Here is a 22,946-nt window from a genome sequence, read left to right on the forward strand (position 1 = left end):
ATCTGTGAAATAACGCTATCTAGAGTCAGATTAAAAACATTTCTAAAGTAGCAAATTATGAATAAAATAAAGTATACTAATCTAGGACGTGATCTATTTGTGTGCCAAATTTCTTTCAACGTTCATTCGTTTTGCGTTTACTTCTAATAAACATCCAAGCATTTTCACAAGCTTTTGGGTTTATAATATTATAAAATAAGTAAAGGTATTAAAAATTAAAGTATTAAGTAAGAAGAAGTAAACTAAATAGTAAGATTTGAGCAAAAGTAGCGCCAAATGAGAAAATATCTATGTGCCGATTAGAAACTATTTTATGCTTCTTAAATAAGATCATATGTGACTCAGTCGGTATTAGGATGAATACTCAATAATATTTCCATCGCCCTTTATTACATCATAGACGGAAATAAGTTCAACAAACTGTAGGCGTAGTGTCTGTTACACCTCGGTCTACCCTTTTGGGGACATATGCGATTGATTTTGTTATTTTAAATAAATTTTTTATCTTATTTTCATCAAGTTTTTTTCAATCTGGAGCAGCGACAGCTCGGTTGGACGTGGAATGGACTGTCCAGTCGAAGGCCCGCAGTTTCAAAACTTAAGCGTAGCATCTCTAACTTTTCTAAATGTGTGTATTCTTTGTGAATTATCACTTGCTTTAGGAGTGACGGAAAACATTGTAAGGAAACCTGCATATCTGAGAAGTTCGCCAAAAGAATTTTCGAATGCTTGTGAAGTCTGCCAAGCCGCGTTAGGTTAGGTTAGAGGCGCGATGGACTAAGGCCTAATCCCTCTTAGTGCCTAGCTGTGAGACAGTATATAATACAGAGCTGTTATTATTACTCCTAACCTAGCCATATACCCAACCGTATAATACATCTTTTATATTGTACTTACCTATGTTATGTAAATGAAAAAATACTAGTTTGAGTTGTGCGTTGTCGGTCGTAAAGAATTTTATTAACCTGTTTCACGATATCTTAGTAAACGCTGATCCTTGATATAGGACGTCCAAATACAAAAGTTAAGCTTCCAAATAAATGGTAAACAAAAGAGTTATATAAATAAACACTATTTTGCGTTAACTGGCTTACGTGTACTAGGATGCACATGAGAAATACAATTTTTTCCAATAGGTGTTTTTTGATGTTTTTTGGTGTCGGTGCCTAATTTAATTACCAGCTAAGTTAAAAAACAAATAAATATACAAAATTTCAATAAATTTAAATTAGGCATTGACTGAAAAAAATGTGCATATAAACATACAACACATGCAAAAAACAACATGAATTGGAAAGATTGTTTGGGTTTTAAAACAAGCTCCACTAGTTTTTGAATTGAGGTTTTAAGAGTGCCAATGATATGTCCTTGAATAGGTATAGTACTAGATGTTATTTACAGTTATCTCGAGTAAAAGACCTTTCTCCTGAAATTGCCTACATATAAATATAAGATACGACAGATATGGATAAAATTTGTGTAAAATTTTATGCATATCTGTCGATAATTTAGAACAAATGTTTATGATATAAAAATATTTTAATAAAAACATATTTTTTTTTACATTCCAAGTTTATTAACCAACCGATGTTGTGTATTGTGTACAGTCAGGCACAAAAGAAGCCGAACGAAGCGAAAATTTCAAAGGGCCTTTAATCTTTTGTGTCCTTATGAACAGTCGTTTTTACTAATTAAAATAAAGTTCAAAGAAATTACTTTATTTTAGCTATAGAAAAATCATATTTTGACTGTAGTTAACGTGTAGAAGCGTTTCGAAGTTTTGAATTTGTTCATCTACTTTTGTGGCTGACTGTACAAAACGCCTACGCATAACCATAACCACTTTTTTCCTCGGTGGTGACAATTTCGTGCCTTAACGGTTGTTTTCAGTGACAAAAACCCAAAATCATCTTCGTAAATTGACTGGTATTTTATAGGTCGTGGCTTTGAGAACAAATATCACAGTTTTGTTTTACTTTTGGTTGTGGCTTTATGCGAGTATTTTTATATCACAATAATAAAATAAAATAAGACTTATTTTACATAGGACTGATTATTAAACGTCAGATAAGAGTTATTCTTCAAATAAATTATAAACTGATTGAAAATAAAAGTGGAACAGATTGACAACTAATTAAACTAATTTTAAGATTTTATCTTATTTTTTTAAATACGGGCACGGCAAAGTGACCCTTCTGCACTTGGTAGTGGAGCGGGGACCAACAGAATGTCGACTGACGAGAGATGATTACCCCTCCACAACCGACACAATTATGCCGGCCTGTTGGAACCGGATATACACAGTTTTATTTTATTATAAAGATTCGAAGGCTTTACAGCCTTCACGGTTTCGGTGAAACGTCGGGAGTAAATTAATACTAAAAATCGGAATTTTTATATTCGTATGACTATAAATATAAGCTAGGCAGAAATTAATTAAAAAAAAAGCTTAAAATACAAAGCAATAACTATAAATAAAAGCTTGCTATAAGTGACGTAAAATAAAAGCTTTTAATCACAATAAAAAGCTCTATCTCGATTATAATTAGTCTAACCACTCATACCTTCGAAACACACTTTAACAAACGGAACCGTGTCAAAAACTAGTAAAGACTAATGGGTGCGCCTTATTACCCATTCAGGCAGCGAACCCGGAACCTCTTGGAAAGCAGACGGTAGGTGTCGGCTGATATTTACGAAGCCAGTGCCCGACACGACCGAGTTTGAAAGTGAAGTGATTCGGCCGTGCAGACGTTGGCAACATTTTCACTACTTACCTCTTAAATCTGGAGGTTGTATTTAAGATATGTTTTGAAGTAAAATTTATATATGTTATGAATTGATTGAATAATTTGATTTGATGATTAAGGTAAAAGTTTGTTAAAGATTAATGCTAAATAAATTGGTTGGAGTAAATAAAACAGCATTAATTTTACATGTAATTTTTTACATACTGTGATTCACTATTTTATGATTTTTCTAAGTGAGCTAATTAGATGAGTTATTAAAACTTTCCTGAAAAAGAAGCTTAAACGATAACGCATTTATTTCTAGTTTCTCAATATTTAATTATTACGATGTTTATCAAAAATATATAATCTGATATAATTCAATTATTATATTCTTCATCATTTGTATGTTAATTACATAATTAAAATTACAATGAATTACAGATAAAGGAAACACAACATATCACCTTTAATATCTTATCATTTAGAACATAAGCTCAAAGCTCCAACTGTTGCGAACCCCCTCCAAAAAAGCAACCGCCGCGGCTGCCAGCGGCGCGCTCAGTCAGCCGCCGACAGCGAACCACCGCGTACCATCACCAGCAACGATGGTCAGTGCATAACCAAGTGCAGTGTTCGTTTAGTGGACTCGTGCAATCAGACATTTGTAAAGTGATGCTGCAGCCAAGATTAAGTGTTAGGATGACACGGTGGAGCTTTTTCCTGTGCGCTGTGCTTTTAAGCACCTTAGTGAGATGTCAAGGTGAGCTTTTTAAATGTCGGATAACGTGTTATTTTTGGTGTGAAGTGCTGATTGTAACTGTATGTATTTAGATTGTGTTCACTTTCAAATAAGTGCGGGAATTTCGAAATCGTATCGCAATTTAAGCCCTTTCTACCCTCTTAAGGACAAAGCGTTATGTGAAGCGAAAGGCGGATAAGTTTGAGTCACAAGTTACTGGTGCAATTAATAATTCCATTGTGATAAAATGTAGAATAAACGTGTTAACGGAAGACTTCAACGCGCTACGTAGAGTATTACGAGCGAAATGAGGTTTCGATAATATGAATTACTGAAACAAATTACACATTATTTTAAGTAATAGATAATACTTTTAAAAAATTGTAATGTTTACTTATTTATCGTTTTTTAGGTATTTAGGTCACGTTTTAGCCCTATACAAATAATACTTTCAAATCCGGATTCGGAAACTTACCTAGACAGTCAAGTCTTTTATGACAATATATACGACAACTAGTCAGTTAATTGTGTATAGTATAGTTCGTAGTTCTACCGTAAGATTGTAGGTTCGATTCCCGATAAATTATATGGAGAAAACGAATTCAAAATAACTTATTTCTTACACTCAGGTAACCTTAATTATGCTAGAAGTTTTACGTTAAAATATGTGCTATATTAAGTTTAAAGAAATAATGGCTGAACTACGACACAATATATTTAAATACAAGTTATTTAAAACACGTTTTCCTTCACCTTTCAACATTATAAATAAATATGATTAGCCTTTCTAGAATTGTGGTTTCGTATGTTTAAATATATCAATTCATTTTGATACGGGTTTGTAGATATGATGCCTAAGAAGGTGCGGCGGTAATTATCTTTAGTGTCTCAACCACTAAGCTATAGGTACCATTTATACAAGATATGTTTTTTTTTATTTAACATATGGCATAAAAAAGCGACGATAGCCTAGTTGGTTGTGGAACGGACTGCCGAGAAGAATGTCCGCAGGTTCAAATCCCATGGGCACACACCTCTGATTTTTATAAAAAAATATGTGTGTATTCTTTGTGAATTATCGCTTGCTTTAACGGTGAAGGAAAACATCGTGAGGAAACCTGCATACCTGAGAAGTATAGGAATTTCGAGGGTGTGTGAAGTGTACCAATCCGCACTAGGCCAGTGTGGTGGACTAAGGCCTAATCCCCTCTCAGCAGTAGAGGAGGCCCGTGTCCAACAGTGGGACAGTATATAATACAGGGCTGATATTATTATTATTATGGCATAGCACAGAACACAATCATTATAAACAATACTTAATCATTAAATTACATTAAGACGAGATTGCCTTTCTTAAACCTATGCTTTAATTGAAATTATACAACAGAAACGAGTCTACAAAAAACTAAATTTGGTTGGAGGGAAAGTATGTAATTTTTGTTATACTTAACATTATATATTCAATTATCGTCTTACTACCTTTTTATTATATGTCTGGATAGGACTGCTAAATACTTATTAGAACTGTTTTGAAAATTGAAAATAGCTCAATTATATTTATTACTTTCATCAACCAAGACCACAAACCAGAACCTATATTTTCAGTCAAACCGATCACACGGGGTTCGAACCTGCGTAATCACGTAAGCCCTTGGTATCATCAATACATTTAACCAAGTTTATAAAATGTCAATGTATTTATAGATCGTATCCGGCATGCAATGACGACTGGCAGTTGTTATTTATCATTTTTATAATTGTAGTGGTATTTAGTGATTGTAAGGTACACTGGAACTTAGTAGAAGGTTTTGAAAGTTGATTTTATGTAGCCTCTTTATGTCATTTATGTAGTATTCTAAAAATCATTATCCATTATTTTTTCACAACAATTTGGTTCTTTATGGTTGGTGAAATATTTCCAAAGACTCTCAGAGACTCGCCGAGCTTCCCCTCTCACGTGCGTGTTCTTGATCCTGGCTTACACGAGTTTTAATTGCGGGTAAAGGAGAGATAGGATAGATCCTTGCCTGTAACAATAGAGACGTAAAATAAACAGCAATTTAATGCAGATATGTATTTGCAGTGGTTTCTCTTTGTTCGTACTTGTTGATAAATATTACCTGTTTAATACTTGTTCGAGTTCCAATCGTTTTACTTACGATAAATGTAGGGTAGTGTTATTAATATTAATGAAGTTATTGCCTACCTAAACTTACTGATTGATTTAGTTATATAGAGGTCTAGCTCGATATAAATATATTTTTTATACGAGCAGGCAAAAATGACCCCACTGCATTTGATGGTAATTGGAGTAGACAAGAGATAATTACTCTTCGACAGTCGCCACAATTATGCCGGCCTGTTGGAACCGAATATACACAGGCTGATCCCGGAAGCGACACACTTACGAGTGGCACTATGGCAGGTTTAAACACCTTGTGTACGGTAGTCGCTGTTCAGACGGATATTAAATATATCTTACCACCAGCACATGTCTTGATTATTTGAAACGAATAAATGCAAATATAATAAAATTTTACGATAATTAATCGGCCATTATTAAAGTTTCATTCAAAGTCGTATATCATGTTTTAATTGTCGTTTTTGTTAAATCCACTTATTATTCATAATAGTCGCATAACAGTTTACTGTTTTCAAGGATTTTTATTTACATAGGTCATAAATGTATTAAAATGTTCACGTTTTGTCATTCTTAAATGACGTGATTTTTTATTATAGATATAAATTAATTTCACGATTGTTAAAAACTCAAGTGCGAAAGTTTGTGAAAATGTATGTTTGTTATAAGTAAACGCAGAAACAACTGATTTCGATGAAATTTAGCACACGAGTAGATCATGTCCTGGAATAACACATAGGCTACTTTTTATCCCGGTAATTTGTTCCCATGGGAAATAATAGATTTTTAATCAAATTTTAAAATAGATGGCATTGGTGTCGTTCAGGCGGCAGTATGAACAATGTTTTACGAACTTTTGTAATAATAAAGGCTTTTGATGTGGGCGAAGCTGCAAGTATCACCTAATTACTTAATATTCTTTTGTTTATTGGAACTGCAAAGTGCTTATACGACAATAAAAGATTATAAAGCGAAGTTAAGGTTAGCAAGAAAACTTGTAAAGTCGACTTAATTTTTCGTACTAATCGACACAACATTTTTGCTGGGTAAACAATGACGGAAAGCTTATGCAAAGTTTTAAAGCTTCCGAGACTTCGGCAAATCGAATATGTATAAAATGATATAAATATTACAGCTAGTGTGAACGTTTCCGGAAGTTCTTGTAATATATGAAAGCAAGAGTATTCTAACCTAAACTTATTTAATAGTCAATATAAACTAGTCAGTTGCTAAAATTATGCCGGCTTAGTAATCATTCTATGGCATCACGGCTCATAGTGGTAGTACCGGGAACCCCACCTTATCTTCTAAAAATGCTTTCATAGTTTACCAGGAACCCAACGTTACCTCCTAAGCACTTTTATAGTTTTATAACATTGTGTCATAATGAACAAATTAATTGCAAGTTAACTTACATAAAGTAGTTTTGTAAGAACAGTTATTAAAGTCAAGGACTTGTGAAATGTTAAACGAGTTCGATTCGCGTGTGGCAACTATTTTCCTAATGTATCGCTTTTTATGATAATGCGATAGGTTGCACTTGCGTGGGTTTTTCGGCACTTTGATTGGACAAATTGCGATTGGAATTTTAGTACAATAAACTGTAATTTTTCTGCGTAGATCGAACGGTAAAATGTTAGAAAAAAATGTATAATATAGGCATCGATATATATGTGCTACGTACTAGATTTGGCGTTCCGAACATTCACAGTGTTTAACTAAATTGAACTGCAATCCATTCAAACTGAGTTTAGTCTGGTAAATTTTGTCAGTTTGTGGTTGTGTACGGAGTGGCGCTCATGATATCAAATCTCGAGACTAAGTGTAAACATGGATTTGAATAAAAAATATTAGTCAAATAAGTAAAATTATTTGGTGTTCAAGTGAATAAATAGGTTATAACAGCGACGTATTGATTGCCATTTTAGTTCAAATTTCGAACAAATAGTTTATATGGACGTTTGTGTCTATAAAATATACGTCAATTAATATAGGTAGATATTGTAACTGACTTAACGGACGACCACAACCTCAGTCCTCCTGTAACCATGCCGATTGCTGTCTTCAAAACATCGGGGGAAAATAATATAAGAACCGCGATAAAAAACGAAAAATAGTTTTATTTCAATGTAATCTAATCGTTCGAAACAAAACTGAGATAATTAATTGACTAAGTATCAAGTTTGGAACTTTTTTACTAAAAAAAGATATAAAATTATTAGTGTATAATTCAATTTGTGCGAAAAATATATCAAAGAGCCTTGTAAGAGTAAGCCAGTGAAGTACGCATTATAAGGGCTACAGGTAGAAAGCGTTTCAACTTAAGTTTCGCCGAACTTATTTTCGGCTCATGATGTCATAAGAGACAGACCTACCGCTATATTTATCACTAAAAATCCCAGGTTATGTGCGTGTATTTTGCGACAAAAATATCCTGAATATTTACTTGAGAACTGAACTAAGGATTTCATTGATCCAGCTTAAAATGCTACTAAACAATTAACGTTTAGATTTTAGTCGAATATTATAATTTTACGTATATTAGTCACTGTAAGGCAAATATGTTTGAGTCAATAATCGGAAATATTTATCATTTATTTAAAAGAAAAATAATTATAAGCTTATCTAAGTCTAGATTTAGCTTGCGACTTCGCTAATGTAAAAATAAATTCTGGGATAAAAGTAGCCTATAGCATTCAAGAAGAATGCAGCTTCCTATTAGTGAAAAATACTCAAAAACGGTTCAGGAGTTTCTGAGATTACCACGTTTAAACATACAAGCTCTTCAACTTTATAAGTATAGATATTAAATATATACGAATTAAAAAGCAATATGCGCAGAGGTCAGCTATACACGAAGACAATACGCCCGTGAGAAATAATTGACATATCTATTTATGTATGAGTCATTTACTGTACATTGCATGACCGCTGCCTTCGTTTGTGTTAATCTATCTTAATAACTGCTTTGCTAAGAAGGACCAATAAATATGTACAATCAATGATGATAGTTATCGTTTCCTTGGCTTAATAGATGGGCTTTTGACCGAGAGACCTTGGGTTCGAATCTCATTTGAGTAACATTTGGGTGGGAAGTCTACCAATTGTCTGAGACTGGAGGCTAGAGAGGGATGACGTCACATAGGCGGCCAAAAAAATTAAACCAAAAAAGGCTTTTTGGAACATTTTTCAATAACCGTTTTCACCGACCCAACAATCTGATTTTTGTTACGATAATTAATTACCTAAACTCTAATTACTTAAACGTTTGTAAGAACTAATTATACATTATAATTACTTAACAATAAGTTAATATGGCCGGCATTGTTTACATTCCTTTCGTTCATGGTGATTGACGTAATGTTTTGCAACGATTGTATAACTTGTGCATTGCGTTGGTCTTGTACTCGGTAATATCAAATCTGGGGCTTAAAAAAAGAAAAACAGAATTCAATAACATTGATAAATAGTTTATGAAACTGTGTTAATTTTTTTGGAGTTTAGACTATTTTTGATGAACGTTTATAAAGGTTGTGTTGTAAATACGGATCAAGAAGTAAGTTAATGAAGTTTGGAAAAATTTAGAAATGATTCTAGAAAATATTGTGTTTGTAATTGAATTTTAATTCTTCACGTAGGAGTGGCAAAGGGTCTGTATAATCCTTTATGTAGAATCTAATTATCATTAGAACGATTTGCAGACTTCATTAATGCATATTAGTACTTATATGTTGTGTTGGGTTTCCTTACTGAAAAAATCACATTTCGCCACTGTTACGTAGATTTCTTTTTTTTTCATTATACTAGGCCACACTAATGTTAATGTCATCGCCCATATTCGCAATAAATAAGCTATAAAATACTGCATTATCAAATCAAATCTACATTACATCTTGATTTATACAATAATTATTGACATTAGACTAGCTTTAAGGTTTGATTGTCTGATCTATACAAATGTTTTGTACATAGAGTCGAAGTTTCCCTGGCTATTACATCCGCTGGTCATCTTATTCACTCAGTCTTCATATAATATATTTAGAAAGATTCACACTTGCTATCATGTTATGTCATTGCAATTGTTTGTATTGGGTCATGTTAGGTAATGACGAGTCAATGTCTGTTCAATTTATTATGAATTATTTGGAAGGAAATATATTTGGGTTTTGGGTCAAGAGGAAGCTAGGTTTTAAGTTTCCTAACAGTTCTTTCTTAGTTTGTGCTATTGAATTAAGGTAAAAAATAGGGTTTAAAAACTGTTTTAATAAGGTTTATATTTGATAATGTATTAACTAAATATTTCTTGGCCAGCTTCAGAGTAGAGAGCGCAGACGGATCGTTCTAACGTACTAGTACAAATATTTATATGATCCATATTGATTGTCTCTATTTTACTTCACCGATCGGTTCATTGTACATGAATTTGACTATTTAAAAAGAAAACTTGACTAGAACATATCCCTTTAGAATTATCTCCAAGGGGCGTCGATTGCGCTGACCAATCTTCACCTGAGGGGTGTAAAACACGAAGGCTTCCGAAAGTTTCCGAACGTACCCGATCTCTATCATTAAAAGGTCCGAAGCATGTTTTCCTCCAGCGCTTATTAAAGTGTTTTCTAGTCACTTCGCATGCTGCAACGTGTTGCGTAAGGCGAATGGCTGTCCATTTAAATGTCATTGCGGTGTCTATTTTTATGGATTTATAATGAGTGAAATAATATTTTGCTGATGCTCTTGAAGCTATTGTTTAAATAGCTTTTAGTTTTTGGGGTTTACGTAGATAATAAATTAAGTGGTTTTACTTAATTTATAATGATTTAGGGCCTGACTAGAAAAACCTGCTTTAGAGGTGCTACATTTGCTTATTCGTTTGATAGTTAACTTTGGTAGTACGATAAATTATTTCTACAATATTGTTCCACAAAATGGCGAGGTCTTTTATTTTACTGGTCAGATTATACATGATATTCAGTTAAAACACTTTCAGTGTAATATTCAGTGGATATTCTTATTGTTTTTTTAATACATTTAGTTCCAGCCCGTAAATGTGCCTAATATAGAGTTGACTTGTCAAATGTACTTATTTATCTATTTTTTTTATATGTCTAAGTTTGATCCTTATAAAACCCGATTGTTAATATTTCATCACTAGATTGGCGTATTTCAATATATGAATATTCAAGGCTGCATATTGCATAATTTCAAATTAATAAATTTCGTACGTAATTATTCGTGGTAGTTGTCGTTATGATTAATTATTGGCGTGTAATCTGATATTGCAGTAAGATTTACTTAAATAAAGTATTAGAGAAGTAAGGAAAAGATTTTAATTTCATCGATATAAAAATACAAAAAAGAAAACCAGGATATATTGAGAAAATATTTGTAATTCGTTGATGTCTTTTGACATAATGTTACCAGAAGTGGTGACCAGTATATTGTTTAATTTATTGACGCAATATCAAAATGACCCTGTATATTTTCCTTTATAATACAGCAGTGGCGAAGGGTGAAATTTTTCAAAAGGTAACCCGGTGTGAAAAAATTTTCGTCAGTTAAGATATCGAGAGCAATTTATGGGAAAACAAAAACTAAGACAACGAATTAGTCTTGATTCGAAATCGACTAACGTTGACATACCTACTAAATTACCTATTATGCGTAAATAATTGAAACATTTATAAAATCGAACAATAAATGTAGATAATTCTCCTTCCATTAATCACAAATATAAGTATTTACCTATTAATTTGTTATAACAGCAACAAAAGTAAGTATTAAAATTATAACCACACTACCTCCAAATAAGTCTCTGTATTTTTTTTTTCAAAATAAAACTTTAAATGTAATTACCCCATATAGAAATAGGTATCACGATCGCCAAACAGACCAACAGTTTAAAGGTACTTACATGATAAACGTATATAATTATCAATTTAAATAATCAAGAAAGGTTATTCGTTAACTTTTGCTTGTATCGTTTTAAGTTCAGTAAAATATAATAAGTAAGTATTTATTTTCTTCTAACACACATTTTGTGTCTAAAATCAAAAACTTTCATATCTACTTTGAATATTTAACCATCTAAATACTAATATGTGAAATTACAGACTAATAATATACTTACGTAAAGGTAGACATTAAACTGATCACATATAGTTAATTCCATTATAATACACATTTAGTATAATACACATTTGTAGTTTCTAAATAAACAAAGAGCTGGTAACTAAATATCACAAAACTATCAAAAAATAAAATGAATATGACAATTTACAAACACCGCAACTTGGTAGCATAATAAATTATGACCTTTAATGGACGTAAAAAGTGACAGCTATACAAAGTCGGTTAACGTGAAGCCGAAAATGCTCGGGTTCCCTTTGCCCATATCTTCCGCGCGATTCCGACAAACACTGGCATAGAAAGTCATACAAAGTGCTGCCATCTATATTAATAAACATACTACGACATTAAGCCGCTTGACAGCGGGTTACCTTAGGCCAGTGGCGTCACAATTTCACTTTGGTAACGGAATTTCTGGGGAACTAAATACAAGGCGCGCCATCTAACGTTATTTAAAATAGGTAATCGATATCGATTAAATTAACAAACAACGGGCTATTCGCCAATAGATGTCATTATTAAGTGATCATTAATTAATAAGTTAAGCTATTATAATTATTGTCCACTGTCTGGTATGTTGTAAATTTATATTTGCCTATTAAATATTTTGTTTAGTATCACCGAAAACCTAAAAGGGAAGCCGGTGGGAATCGGCTTGTATGGACGCTTCGCCACTGTAATACAGAAAAATATTGTTAAGGCATCGCTCACACGCCTTATTAAACATAAATATCTTTTAATCCAATTTATACAGACTTTGAAATAGAACTATTATGTATCTATTAATATTATTAGTATTATTATGTATTAATATAAAAATTGCAATAAAATCTGCAAAATATTTTTATTTTAATGTCTAACATTCGCGTAAACATTAGAAATCATAATTTTTACCTTGGTAGTATTACCATGGGCTTCTCAACTACCAATTCTTTGTTGCATTTTCAGTATCCGGAACTAAATGACATAAATATTAGATAATAGAAAACAATTGTACATTACGTATTGGGGCATAAGTTTTATAATGTCATGTTATTCAACGCTAAGATGATGAGGTCATTGTGACATCTTCCTCATGCGGTTACTTTGTTACTTAGAGTAGTTTAATATTGCTACGTTTGTTAGCATTACGTTTTAAATAGATGAACTTTATATTATTATAAAATTAAAACAATTGTAGGTACCTACATACATTCTCTTTTTTTTATATTTGTTTTTCGGTAGTAAAAATAATTTAAGTTTTTGCTATATACTTTGTTCTGATTAGCAGTGTGTTATAATATTTATTACGATAAAAATATATATTCTTCTTTAAGGACCTCTTCACGATTAAAGGCCAACTCCATTTTCCTCCAAGGCTCGCGATCTTTCGCCTTGGTAATCCAATGTATTCGAGTTGCTATGTTTATATTATATATCCATCATTATTTTGCCCGCCAATAGATTAATAAGATCATGTAAGCCTTTTGATGTAAACGACAGCTCTTCTCATTAACACTAATACTCTTTGAAGTACAAAGCATTGCGTTCCGTGAACTCTGTCAGTCTGAGACAATAAATATCATGATATCCAGTAATTACTGGCAACAACTTCCTTTAATACACGAAACAATAGTGCACAAATTTGCATGACAGCAAAAATAGACATTGCGGTTGTATGTACCTAAACCAACTCACAAAAGAGCTATCATGATTGATATAAAACATCTTAATAATAGTAAATTATAAAGTACTTAAAAAAATTGGTAAGTCACTCCTCGTCAAATGGACAATATATTTTTTAATAACAATCATTTATTTCTATAACAAAAGATATACAGTATAGTAAGTAGGTCGGTAGAGAAATGTGACGAAGTACCGGTGTGATACCAACTTTGCATAGTAATGATGGTATTAATTATAACAAATAAGGGTGTAGCGGCATCCTTCTAACCTACATTTGATGTTTTAGAAAACATGCCTTTGTTTTTCGCTATAGTGGCCCACGTGTGTCGCGTGGGATCAGCTTGTGTATATCAGGTCTCAACAGGCCGGCATAATTGTGTCGACTGTCGAGGGGTAATCATCTCTTGTCAGTCGACATTCTATTGAACCTCATTCCACTTACCATCAGGTGTAGTGAGGTCACTTTGCCACGGACATATAAAAAAAAAATGGTTCACAAAGCTTGATACATTTAAAATAACTTAAAATAAATACATACGTGCGTATATTTGATATATTTTATTAAAAAAAGCTATACAAATAATATAAAAGTAAAATATTGTTATAATTTACATCTATACAACATGCCTATTGCAACATTGTAACAGGAAAATAGTAACAAATATATAAAATAAAGACAATATATATTTTGCACTTATATAATTGCAATACGTTCCATCAAATATGGACCTTAATTTCGATCAGTTACTTAGCCAAGTCACGACCTCTCAAATCATTTTAAATTTCGAGTTGCGTCAACAAATCATTTTTAGCGTTACATTATGTTATGAAATAAGCATTTCATATTTATAATAGCCAATGTTTTTTTGAAGTAAAAGCGAAAAGTGCTGTATGGATTTGGATGAAATTTAGTACATATATAGTGCGTATCTTGGGTTAATATGTAGGGTATCTATCAAAAAAGTGGGTTCAAATAAAAAATGGGACTTATAAGTATGGCTTATCGTCAAACGAGCCACTTGCTCGTCTCGTCTTTTATTACTATAAAATAATCTTGGTGACATCAAATGCCTTAGAGATTTTAATAAAAAAATTAAACCGCCTTCAAAAACCACTTAAATCCAAGAAATAATTTCACATAACAGTTATATACTGGTTACCAATTTTGGAGTCGTACATAACCTCTTCCTTTATTGAAGTCGGTTAAAAAGCTCCAAGCATCAGTAAACTACAGCTCCACAATAACATTACGAAAGCTTACATACATTTAGTATTACATCAGAGGATGCTTGTGATTACGTGGCATTCACAAGCGATGATACTTAGTCGGATATCGAACCGACGATCCGTGACCTCGGAATCTAGATGAATTCAAATCGAGGTAATATCGCAAATCTTTAACAAAGGGCAATTGACGTAAGGAATTTTCGATTGTATTGTTTGAGCACTATTATGACTGATCATGTTTTTGGCAGAGTCGTATGTAGAGGGGGGGTCAGGTGGTCTATATCCACTCCAGAATTACATGGTGCCCATCACAGGATGGTGAGGTAGCCCAGTACTACTACTTAAATCTAAAATGACCAATATAATGAAATGATTTGTGAATCATCGATTGCTTTAGCAGTGAACGAAAACATCACGAGGAAACCGGCATACCTGAGAAGTTCTCTATAGGAATTTTCGAGGGTGTGTGAAGTATACCAATCCGCACTAGGCCAGCGTGCTGGAGGAGCGTGCTAAGGCCTAATCCTTGTCGTTAGTGGAGGAAGCCCGAGCCCAGCAGTAGGACAGTATATAATACAGGGCCGATATTATTATTATATTATATAAATTTGCCGTTTACCACCTCTCTGAACTTATAATTTCAGACAATGAAAGTGTAGTCATATTTGCCTGATGATGCATTCAAGGTTAATGGAGATGTCATTATGTGGCGCACGCGATGATTTCAAAACCCATTCTAATGATCTTTATGCCTAAATATTTGCTTTGATATTAAGAAGGCTATTATTACTTTATAATGCCTAGAATTATATAGATCATTCAGATGATCATCGTCTGGATTTATACAATAACTTATGTACTATATTTCAGAAGAAAATAATATGGGCAATTTGACTTATGTTTCTACTCTAACTTTGCCGAATATGACCTTTTTAAATCATGAAACTGTCATCAATTTTTTCGTGAAATTACTTTACTAAATTGTGAATATTTTTATACAAATCAATGATGAAACGAGCTAGCCCTTCGTCTGATAGTAACCGCCACAAAACCTTCTTGCCCAATAACACGTGTACTTTTAATACTTTTAATCTACTCTACCTATACAGCCATCTTTAAACAAACGACTTTGATTTGTTTACTAGAATCTTAAAATACTTTACACGTCTGACATCACTACGTAGAGGTCAACACAAACGAAATCTGAATATTTAACGCGAATAACATTCCAATATGGCTGTATGAAAAACGATGATTAACTCAAAACCACACTATTGCTATTTTACGACCGCAAGCGAGCCTATTAAAAAGTGGAACGTTGTCTCTTGTGCCATCCGATATGTCGTGTGGGTCTAGTGCTAGCGAGTAGTGATAACCTTCAATCTTTACTGAGTTTTACATCTTAATTTAAGAATGAAATTGTGTGATTGTTGCCAATAAAAAACTACGTAATTGTAGGTAATTTAAACGTATAGCATGTATTAAGGTACAGTTGAAGATTTTTTTATCTACGGGCATTTTAATAAACCATCCCTAGCGCTTGTTTGATCTATCTTAAAAATGGATCAATCAGCATAGAGTTTTTTTGACATGAATATAAATTAGTTATTTTGATTTATCATTCTCGGAATTGTATTGGAAATAAAAATAATTGGGAACCATGAATTGTCTTTCCTAATTTTTACCAACATGAAGATTTTAATTAGAATTTTTGCAACAGAAATAAGAATTGACATAGGACCTTGTAATAGTAAGCCGGCGATATATTATTGGAACGAGTTGCCGGTGAATCCAAAAGTCATAAAACAGTAATTGGTAGTATATTATAACAATCTTGGATAACCAGAGAGAAGAAAGGAAAAAGAATCTAGAATGCATGAATTAATACAATCTGTGGCTTAATAATAATAAAATAAAGTTGTTTATCGCGTGTAATACAAAGATCAATTTATTCCGTTACGCTTTAAACATTTGAGATATTAGATGGCCATTTGACAAATTACTAACACAATGTTACAAGGTTGCTATTGAACAGTATATGACATCTTGGATATTGTAATTTTGTACACTGAATAACCGTTATTATAGATGATTGAAATTAATTTACGATTTAAATTGTCGGGCCGTAGCAGACAATTTAAGACATACCTACCAGATATCTAGGAGAAGCTGTTACATAAACTTGTAAATCTATTGTTTCAAAAGTCAGTAATTGACATTTAAATGAGAATTTTTGAAATCTCTGATAAAGGACCTATGCCCTGTTGATACGAGTTTTGAGAATACCGAACTGCGACCTTTTAGTTGAGATTGCGTATCCCAATGTGGTTAAGTAAGTTTGGCAAATAGATACAGTATGGACGCTATATGTTTGGTTGTTTAATGTTGTAAGATCGCGGATAAGTGCTACAACCTTTGAATGTTTCGCTTAATGATAAGTCTAGTGCGGAGACATGAAAAATGTAATAATATTCTGGTAAATATCTAAAGATATAAGCATATATTAAAATAAAACTATTTACAGATTTTATCGCGGTTATTTATATTATTATTTTCTTCCGATCGCCCCGTGACTATGAAGGATACAAAGTCTTCGAAACGTTACATCCGTAAATAGTTTTATTTGCGTAAACATAAGCAATCATTATAAAAGCATATACAATTTTTTTTATTGACAAATATTTTAAAAATAAATGAAGTATAAACAAATCAAAACTAAACAAAGACAACAGTTTTAACCTATAACATTAAATCATAATTGAACTAAGCATACTAGAATTGTTTGTTAAATGTTCTAAAGTTTCTAGGTCCATAAAAACATGATCGTTTGTTAAAGACTACTTATTATTGCTACGTTTTATAGATTTTTATAACCGTACTAAATAAAGAAACTTCGGCTGAAATTAGTCGATTTGCGGTAAATTCCAAGTTGTCAAACAATACATGATATAAAGTACGTTGCGTCAACTTCAGTAAAAAGAGGATATTGACTAACATTTATTTATTAGTTAATCAAAATCCATTAAAAATAAACTCTTTTTATAACATGCCAAATGTAATTACATTACGCAAATTTGATACAGTAAAATATTAATTAATCTGTGCTCGGACGATAGTAACATCTAACCCTGACATTTGAAACGAAACGTGACGCAGAACGATAGCAAACATTCCCATATATGATATGGAAAATTGCCTAATATTCAAATTAAACTTTCAAATATATCTGTACATATATAGTATAATGTATCACTAAAATAACTTTTGAAATATTTAAAGGCCATTAACTAGGTCAGACTATCCACAATTCTAGGCAATAAAATACTATTATTATGTGTTTATGCAATTTAAATGGATGAGAATTTATTCAATAAATCGGTTGCTTTATTATTGAGCAGAACAAAATGGCCACGGTCACAAATTGCAATGTTTATTATCGTTCCAAATTGCCTTTTATTAGTGTTTCTAACTTTGTCAAATGATGAATTTAAGTTATTTTAAAATTACTAAGATGTTCAATATAAAGTTGTTCATAAAATAAATATGTTATATCCACATACAAAGCTATCTTTGGAGTAAGATTTTCGATCGATAATACCTTACAAAATACCTCTGCAAACCTTTCCTACCAATCTTTTACAGTCTATTTAATATCAAATATCTTTCATCACAAAACTAACATTACAAACATGCGAGTAACATAAGATTCATTGGGAAATGGTTGCGCTACGCTCGCACTCGGACCCCACCCGAGCCACGGTATCGAAACCTGTACCTTAGTAGGTCACTTCACTAGGCCTTAAGTGATGCGCTTACGGATGTCGATAGTCGACAAACCTGTCGATAAAATGCTTTAGGACAGAAGGTTGTCATACTTTTTTTGTCGGAATCAGGTCTTGATTTCTCTGTTTGTGTCTTAGAATTACGTCCGGTATTTAAGTGGATTTATTTGCTGTAATGAGAGCATATTTTGCCGTGAAATAATAGTCAAATTTTGCAACTTTTGTTATTGATATAAGTTTCATAATTGAATGTCCAGTCTTATAAAGCTGTTAGTATTTAACTAATCTTTAATTCAATAGTATATGACAAAAATAAATCAATGTGTTTTTTTCAATATAGACAAATCATTTAAAAATGAAACATAACACTTATCACTTAAGGTTAAAATACAACTGAAAGCATGAGTCAAGAGTAAATTTGCGACATCGCATCGCGCTTTAGCAACTTGTTTGAGTATAATGTCAAAATGGTGCGTAATTAGCTTCCGAAAAGCGGCTCTATAAAACGCATGTGGTCCGTCCGTTCGTATATTTGTGTGAAGTGTAATAAAAGGTCGATTTAAAGCTAAAAACGTGACCTTAATTTATTTTTAATTATTTTATCGTTCTTGCAAGGCTTCTAGCAACTGATCAAAATTAATAATAATAATATCGTCCTGTATTATATACTGTCTCACTGCTGGGCACGGGCCGCCTCTATTACTGAGAGGGTTTAAGCCGTAGTCCACCATGCTGGCCTAGTGCGCATTGGTAGACTTCACACGTCCTCAAAATTCCTATAGAGAACTTTTCAGGTATGCAGGTTTCCTTACGATGTTTTCCTTCACCGTTAAAGCAAGCGATAATTCATAAAGAATTCACGTATACATAAGTCGGTGATGTGTGCGCCTGAGTTTTGAACCTGCAGAAATTCGTCTGTGCAGTCAGTTCCACACCCAACTAGGCTATTGCCGCATTTTAATATTAAACAAATAATATTTTAGACAGAGATTGCGTTCACTTTTATTCAAATCGTTTTAAAAGCGTGTTTAACGCATTATTGATAATTGTTGTACTTCCTTATTGAGTGTTTTTGAATTCGACATTACGCAACCAATTGTTTACTTTCGTTTAATATTCGTACAATGCATTTTAGTTATATAAAATATATTAAAAAAAAAAATAGTATTTAAGTAACCGAATTTCGTATTGTTTACAATTTTTGTCAGTACTTATATATCAGGTCCCAAAAATAAAAAAAATCTAACTTATATCACGCATTTATCCCTCGGGTATGCAGAGGGGCAACTAGGGCACCCACTTATCACCAAGTGGATTCCGTCCCATGATGAGATAGGAGGCGAGCCTATTGCTATATCGGGCACTAATTCCAGACTCCGGCCAAATACTGGGCATAAAAGCCCAAATATAACTTTGCTCGACCAGGGATTCGAACCCAGGACCTCAGAGCACATGCAGTATAACTACGCCACCGAGGAAGTCCAAACCAAAAACATGACGAGAAAAATTATAATGTTTTGTTTGTCTGTCATTTTATATAGAGACTCTACAGGTTCATTTTGACATCGCGTTATTAAATGAAACCACATACTTATCTACTTCGAAATAACAATATACAATAAGTTACTTGAGCCGTAGATGAAAATAAAAAAAGTGTAAGTATCGAACAAAATAAATATTATTAAAAAGTAATTTTAATTTTACGCGCTCTAAAGCCGCTACTACTATAAGAGAATTCGTTGCAGCAGCAACATCATATTTCCAGTCAGAAATAAACTCACGCACACACCATATTCGCAATAGATTACAAAATGATCAAAAAATCAGAAAAATAAAACCAGGATTTTTCATGAAAATATTTGTTATTAATTTATGATTTTTGGCACAATGTCAGCAAAGGTGAAGAGTATGTGGTTTCATTTAGTAACACAATGTCAACATAACCCTGTATAATAGAGTGGTTATTGTTCCACATTTAATATTGACTAGATAGTTAGAATGTTACTCAATGAACCGTAATATGTCCTCGAACTTTCACTTATAAATACTTGAAACAACAATAGTTCATTTAATTGCTCCCTTCAATTGAATTGTTAACTGACGGATTAAGTGTAAGGCTATATTTACACTTACGTGTACGATATAAAAATATAAAGCCGTGTGCACTGAAATATTGCATAAAATTAATTAATCAAAAATCTTTTCCTATTTGTCTTACATTACAGCATTTTCAAAAGGTAAAATACTAATTAATGATTGTAATAACTAAATATGAAGTCGTTAGAAAAAAATAATATTTCATACACCTGGTAATACGCTGTGTCGTTCGTACTGGACTGTAATAATATTTTTCACCAAAAACAGAGTAACACCAGAATTAATTTTTGACTATAATATTAATAGGTTTTTCTTGGGAAATATAAGTAGCAAGTGTATTAAATTAAAATTACATTGAAGAAAACGATTATGACTTATTAATCTTAAAAATAACTAACAAAATATAAGTTTAATAATATTATGAAACTTATAATATAATATATTATATAATATAAAAAAAATCGGAAAACGTGCACAATTACGTACACTGTTTATACTCTTAATTATATCAAAACAACTTTTTTAAATTTGGCAATTTATTGACAAACATATCCCACAAATGGTATTAGTATGCAAGTTGATATGCAGAATGAGAAAAGTATGAATTGTAGATAAAGAGAGCAACTCACTCTCTCTCTTCTCTCCCACTAACCCTTTCCCGCTTTAACAATAACAGAACATATAATTGAGCGTACGGAATATTAGGAATGGAATTGGTGAATTCATTCGGGTTTTAGAACCTCTAGAGGGGCCCCTTTCTGCCCCCCTTTGGCGACGCTCTTCGTACTTATGTGTTATGTCGGGTTCTTTTTGGAAAATATCGCCCCTAGCCTCTGTAAAATACAGACAAAAGAATTACAAGAACGAAGATTTAAATACAAAGATATCCTTGTATTTAACAAATGCTAGTGATATGAAAATCCGCAAGCGTTCGCGTGCCTTGACCCCTCGTCTTTCGAACTGTTTGTTATTTATTCCACGAACGTTGTCCTGACTAAATCCTTACCATATGGTATATCTTCTTTATTGATTTTTAAAAGGTATTTCTTGTAATAAATAGTTAACAATTATTTATTTTTAAGACAACAAAATAGATTACAATTAATACGTTATACTACTAAGATATGTGCATATAAGGTGTTCTAGATTGCAGTCAGTATTAAGCGACAATTTAAGTTTAAATAGTTAAGCTCTGGGAGTTTATACTTATATATTTAAATAGTACGTTATTTTATTTGTATATTCATTGTTATTAGCAATATCTTAGTCTGTTAGGTGTCTTCTATAGGGAGTGTGGGTAAGTATACCTTGTCTATGTTTTCATCGAGCAGAAGCGTGTAATTAATTCGTGGTCCCATTTGTAAGACATTACTATATGAATGTATTTGACTTTTCAACAAAAACGCAACAGCACTTCCCATTGCTTAGTGGTAGAAACAAACAATGGTTCAATTTCAAGAACAAATTACTAATAACGTGTATGAGTAAACATTTCAAACAAAAACGCAGTCTTATCATCGCTTAGCGGCAGAAACAAACAATCCATTGGTTGGTATCTCATGAGGGTCCAAACAAAAAAATGATATTTCGTCCATCAATAGCTGCTCTGTGCTCGTTCTAGCGTCACTTATAAAATTATATTAGTTCAGGTTACATACAAGAAACCTAGTTAATATCAACGTCATTTGTTATTCATGAAGCGTAATTAGGGTCGAACGTCGGGTCAAAGAAAGTCAACAGAATCTTGGTTAATGCATTAATATAATGAAACTTTTTACTGTTTCCATGTGTGGGGCATCTCATTCCGTTTTGTAATGGGTTTTTTGCAAATACACTCAGCAGCTACGAATATTATCCAAAAATAACGAGAAGTCGAATTAATAAGTCAATGTCATCTTTGAGTTGAATCTCAAGTAGACATAGTTTAAAAGACACATCTAAGACTTTTAAAATTTCTGTGTGTATTCTTTGTGAATTATCGCTTGTTTTAACAGTGAAGGAAAATATCGTGAGGAAACTTGCATACCCGAGAAGTTCTCTATATGAATTTTGAGGGTGTGTGAAGTCCACCAATCCGCAGTAGCCCAGCGTGGTGGATTAAGGCCATATCCCTTCTTAGTAGTAGAGGAGGCCCGTGCCTAGCAGTGGGACAGTATACCTATATAATACAGGGCTGATATTATTGTTATATATTATTAAAACTATCGGCCCCAGAAAACCTAACTTCATTGCACAATTTCTACACGGGGTGATCAAATCTATGATCGCTTGATTTGCAACCGGGGTTATCGAAATGAAATCTACACTATACAGATCAAAAGTACACGATTGCCTAGTTGGGAATGGAACATGATACAAAGATCTGCAGGTTCAAATCTCAACGCACACATCTCTGACTTTTCGAAGTTTAGATATTATTTATTATTATCGTAGGATTT

At 32.5% G+C, this 22,946-nt stretch overlaps 1 protein-coding gene across 2 annotated transcripts in view; it reads left to right on the forward strand.

Moving 5' to 3' along the window:
* Positions 1-3,305: 3,305 nt before the first annotated feature.
* The window catches only part of LOC115452868, a 119,581-nt gene continuing 99,940 nt past the window's right edge, over positions 3,306-22,946 (forward strand). For both annotated transcript variants that reach the window (XM_037438953.1, XM_037438958.1), the window contains exon 1: positions 3,306-3,492. In XM_037438953.1, coding sequence (XP_037294850.1) covers positions 3,405-3,492 — 88 coding nt within the window. In that variant the 5' untranslated portion in view covers positions 3,306-3,404. The remainder of the gene's footprint in view (positions 3,493-22,946) is intronic.

Source organism: Manduca sexta, chromosome 3 (assembly GCF_014839805.1).
Source record: "Manduca sexta isolate Smith_Timp_Sample1 chromosome 3, JHU_Msex_v1.0, whole genome shotgun sequence".
NCBI classification, from domain to species: Eukaryota; Metazoa; Arthropoda; class Insecta; order Lepidoptera; family Sphingidae; genus Manduca; species Manduca sexta.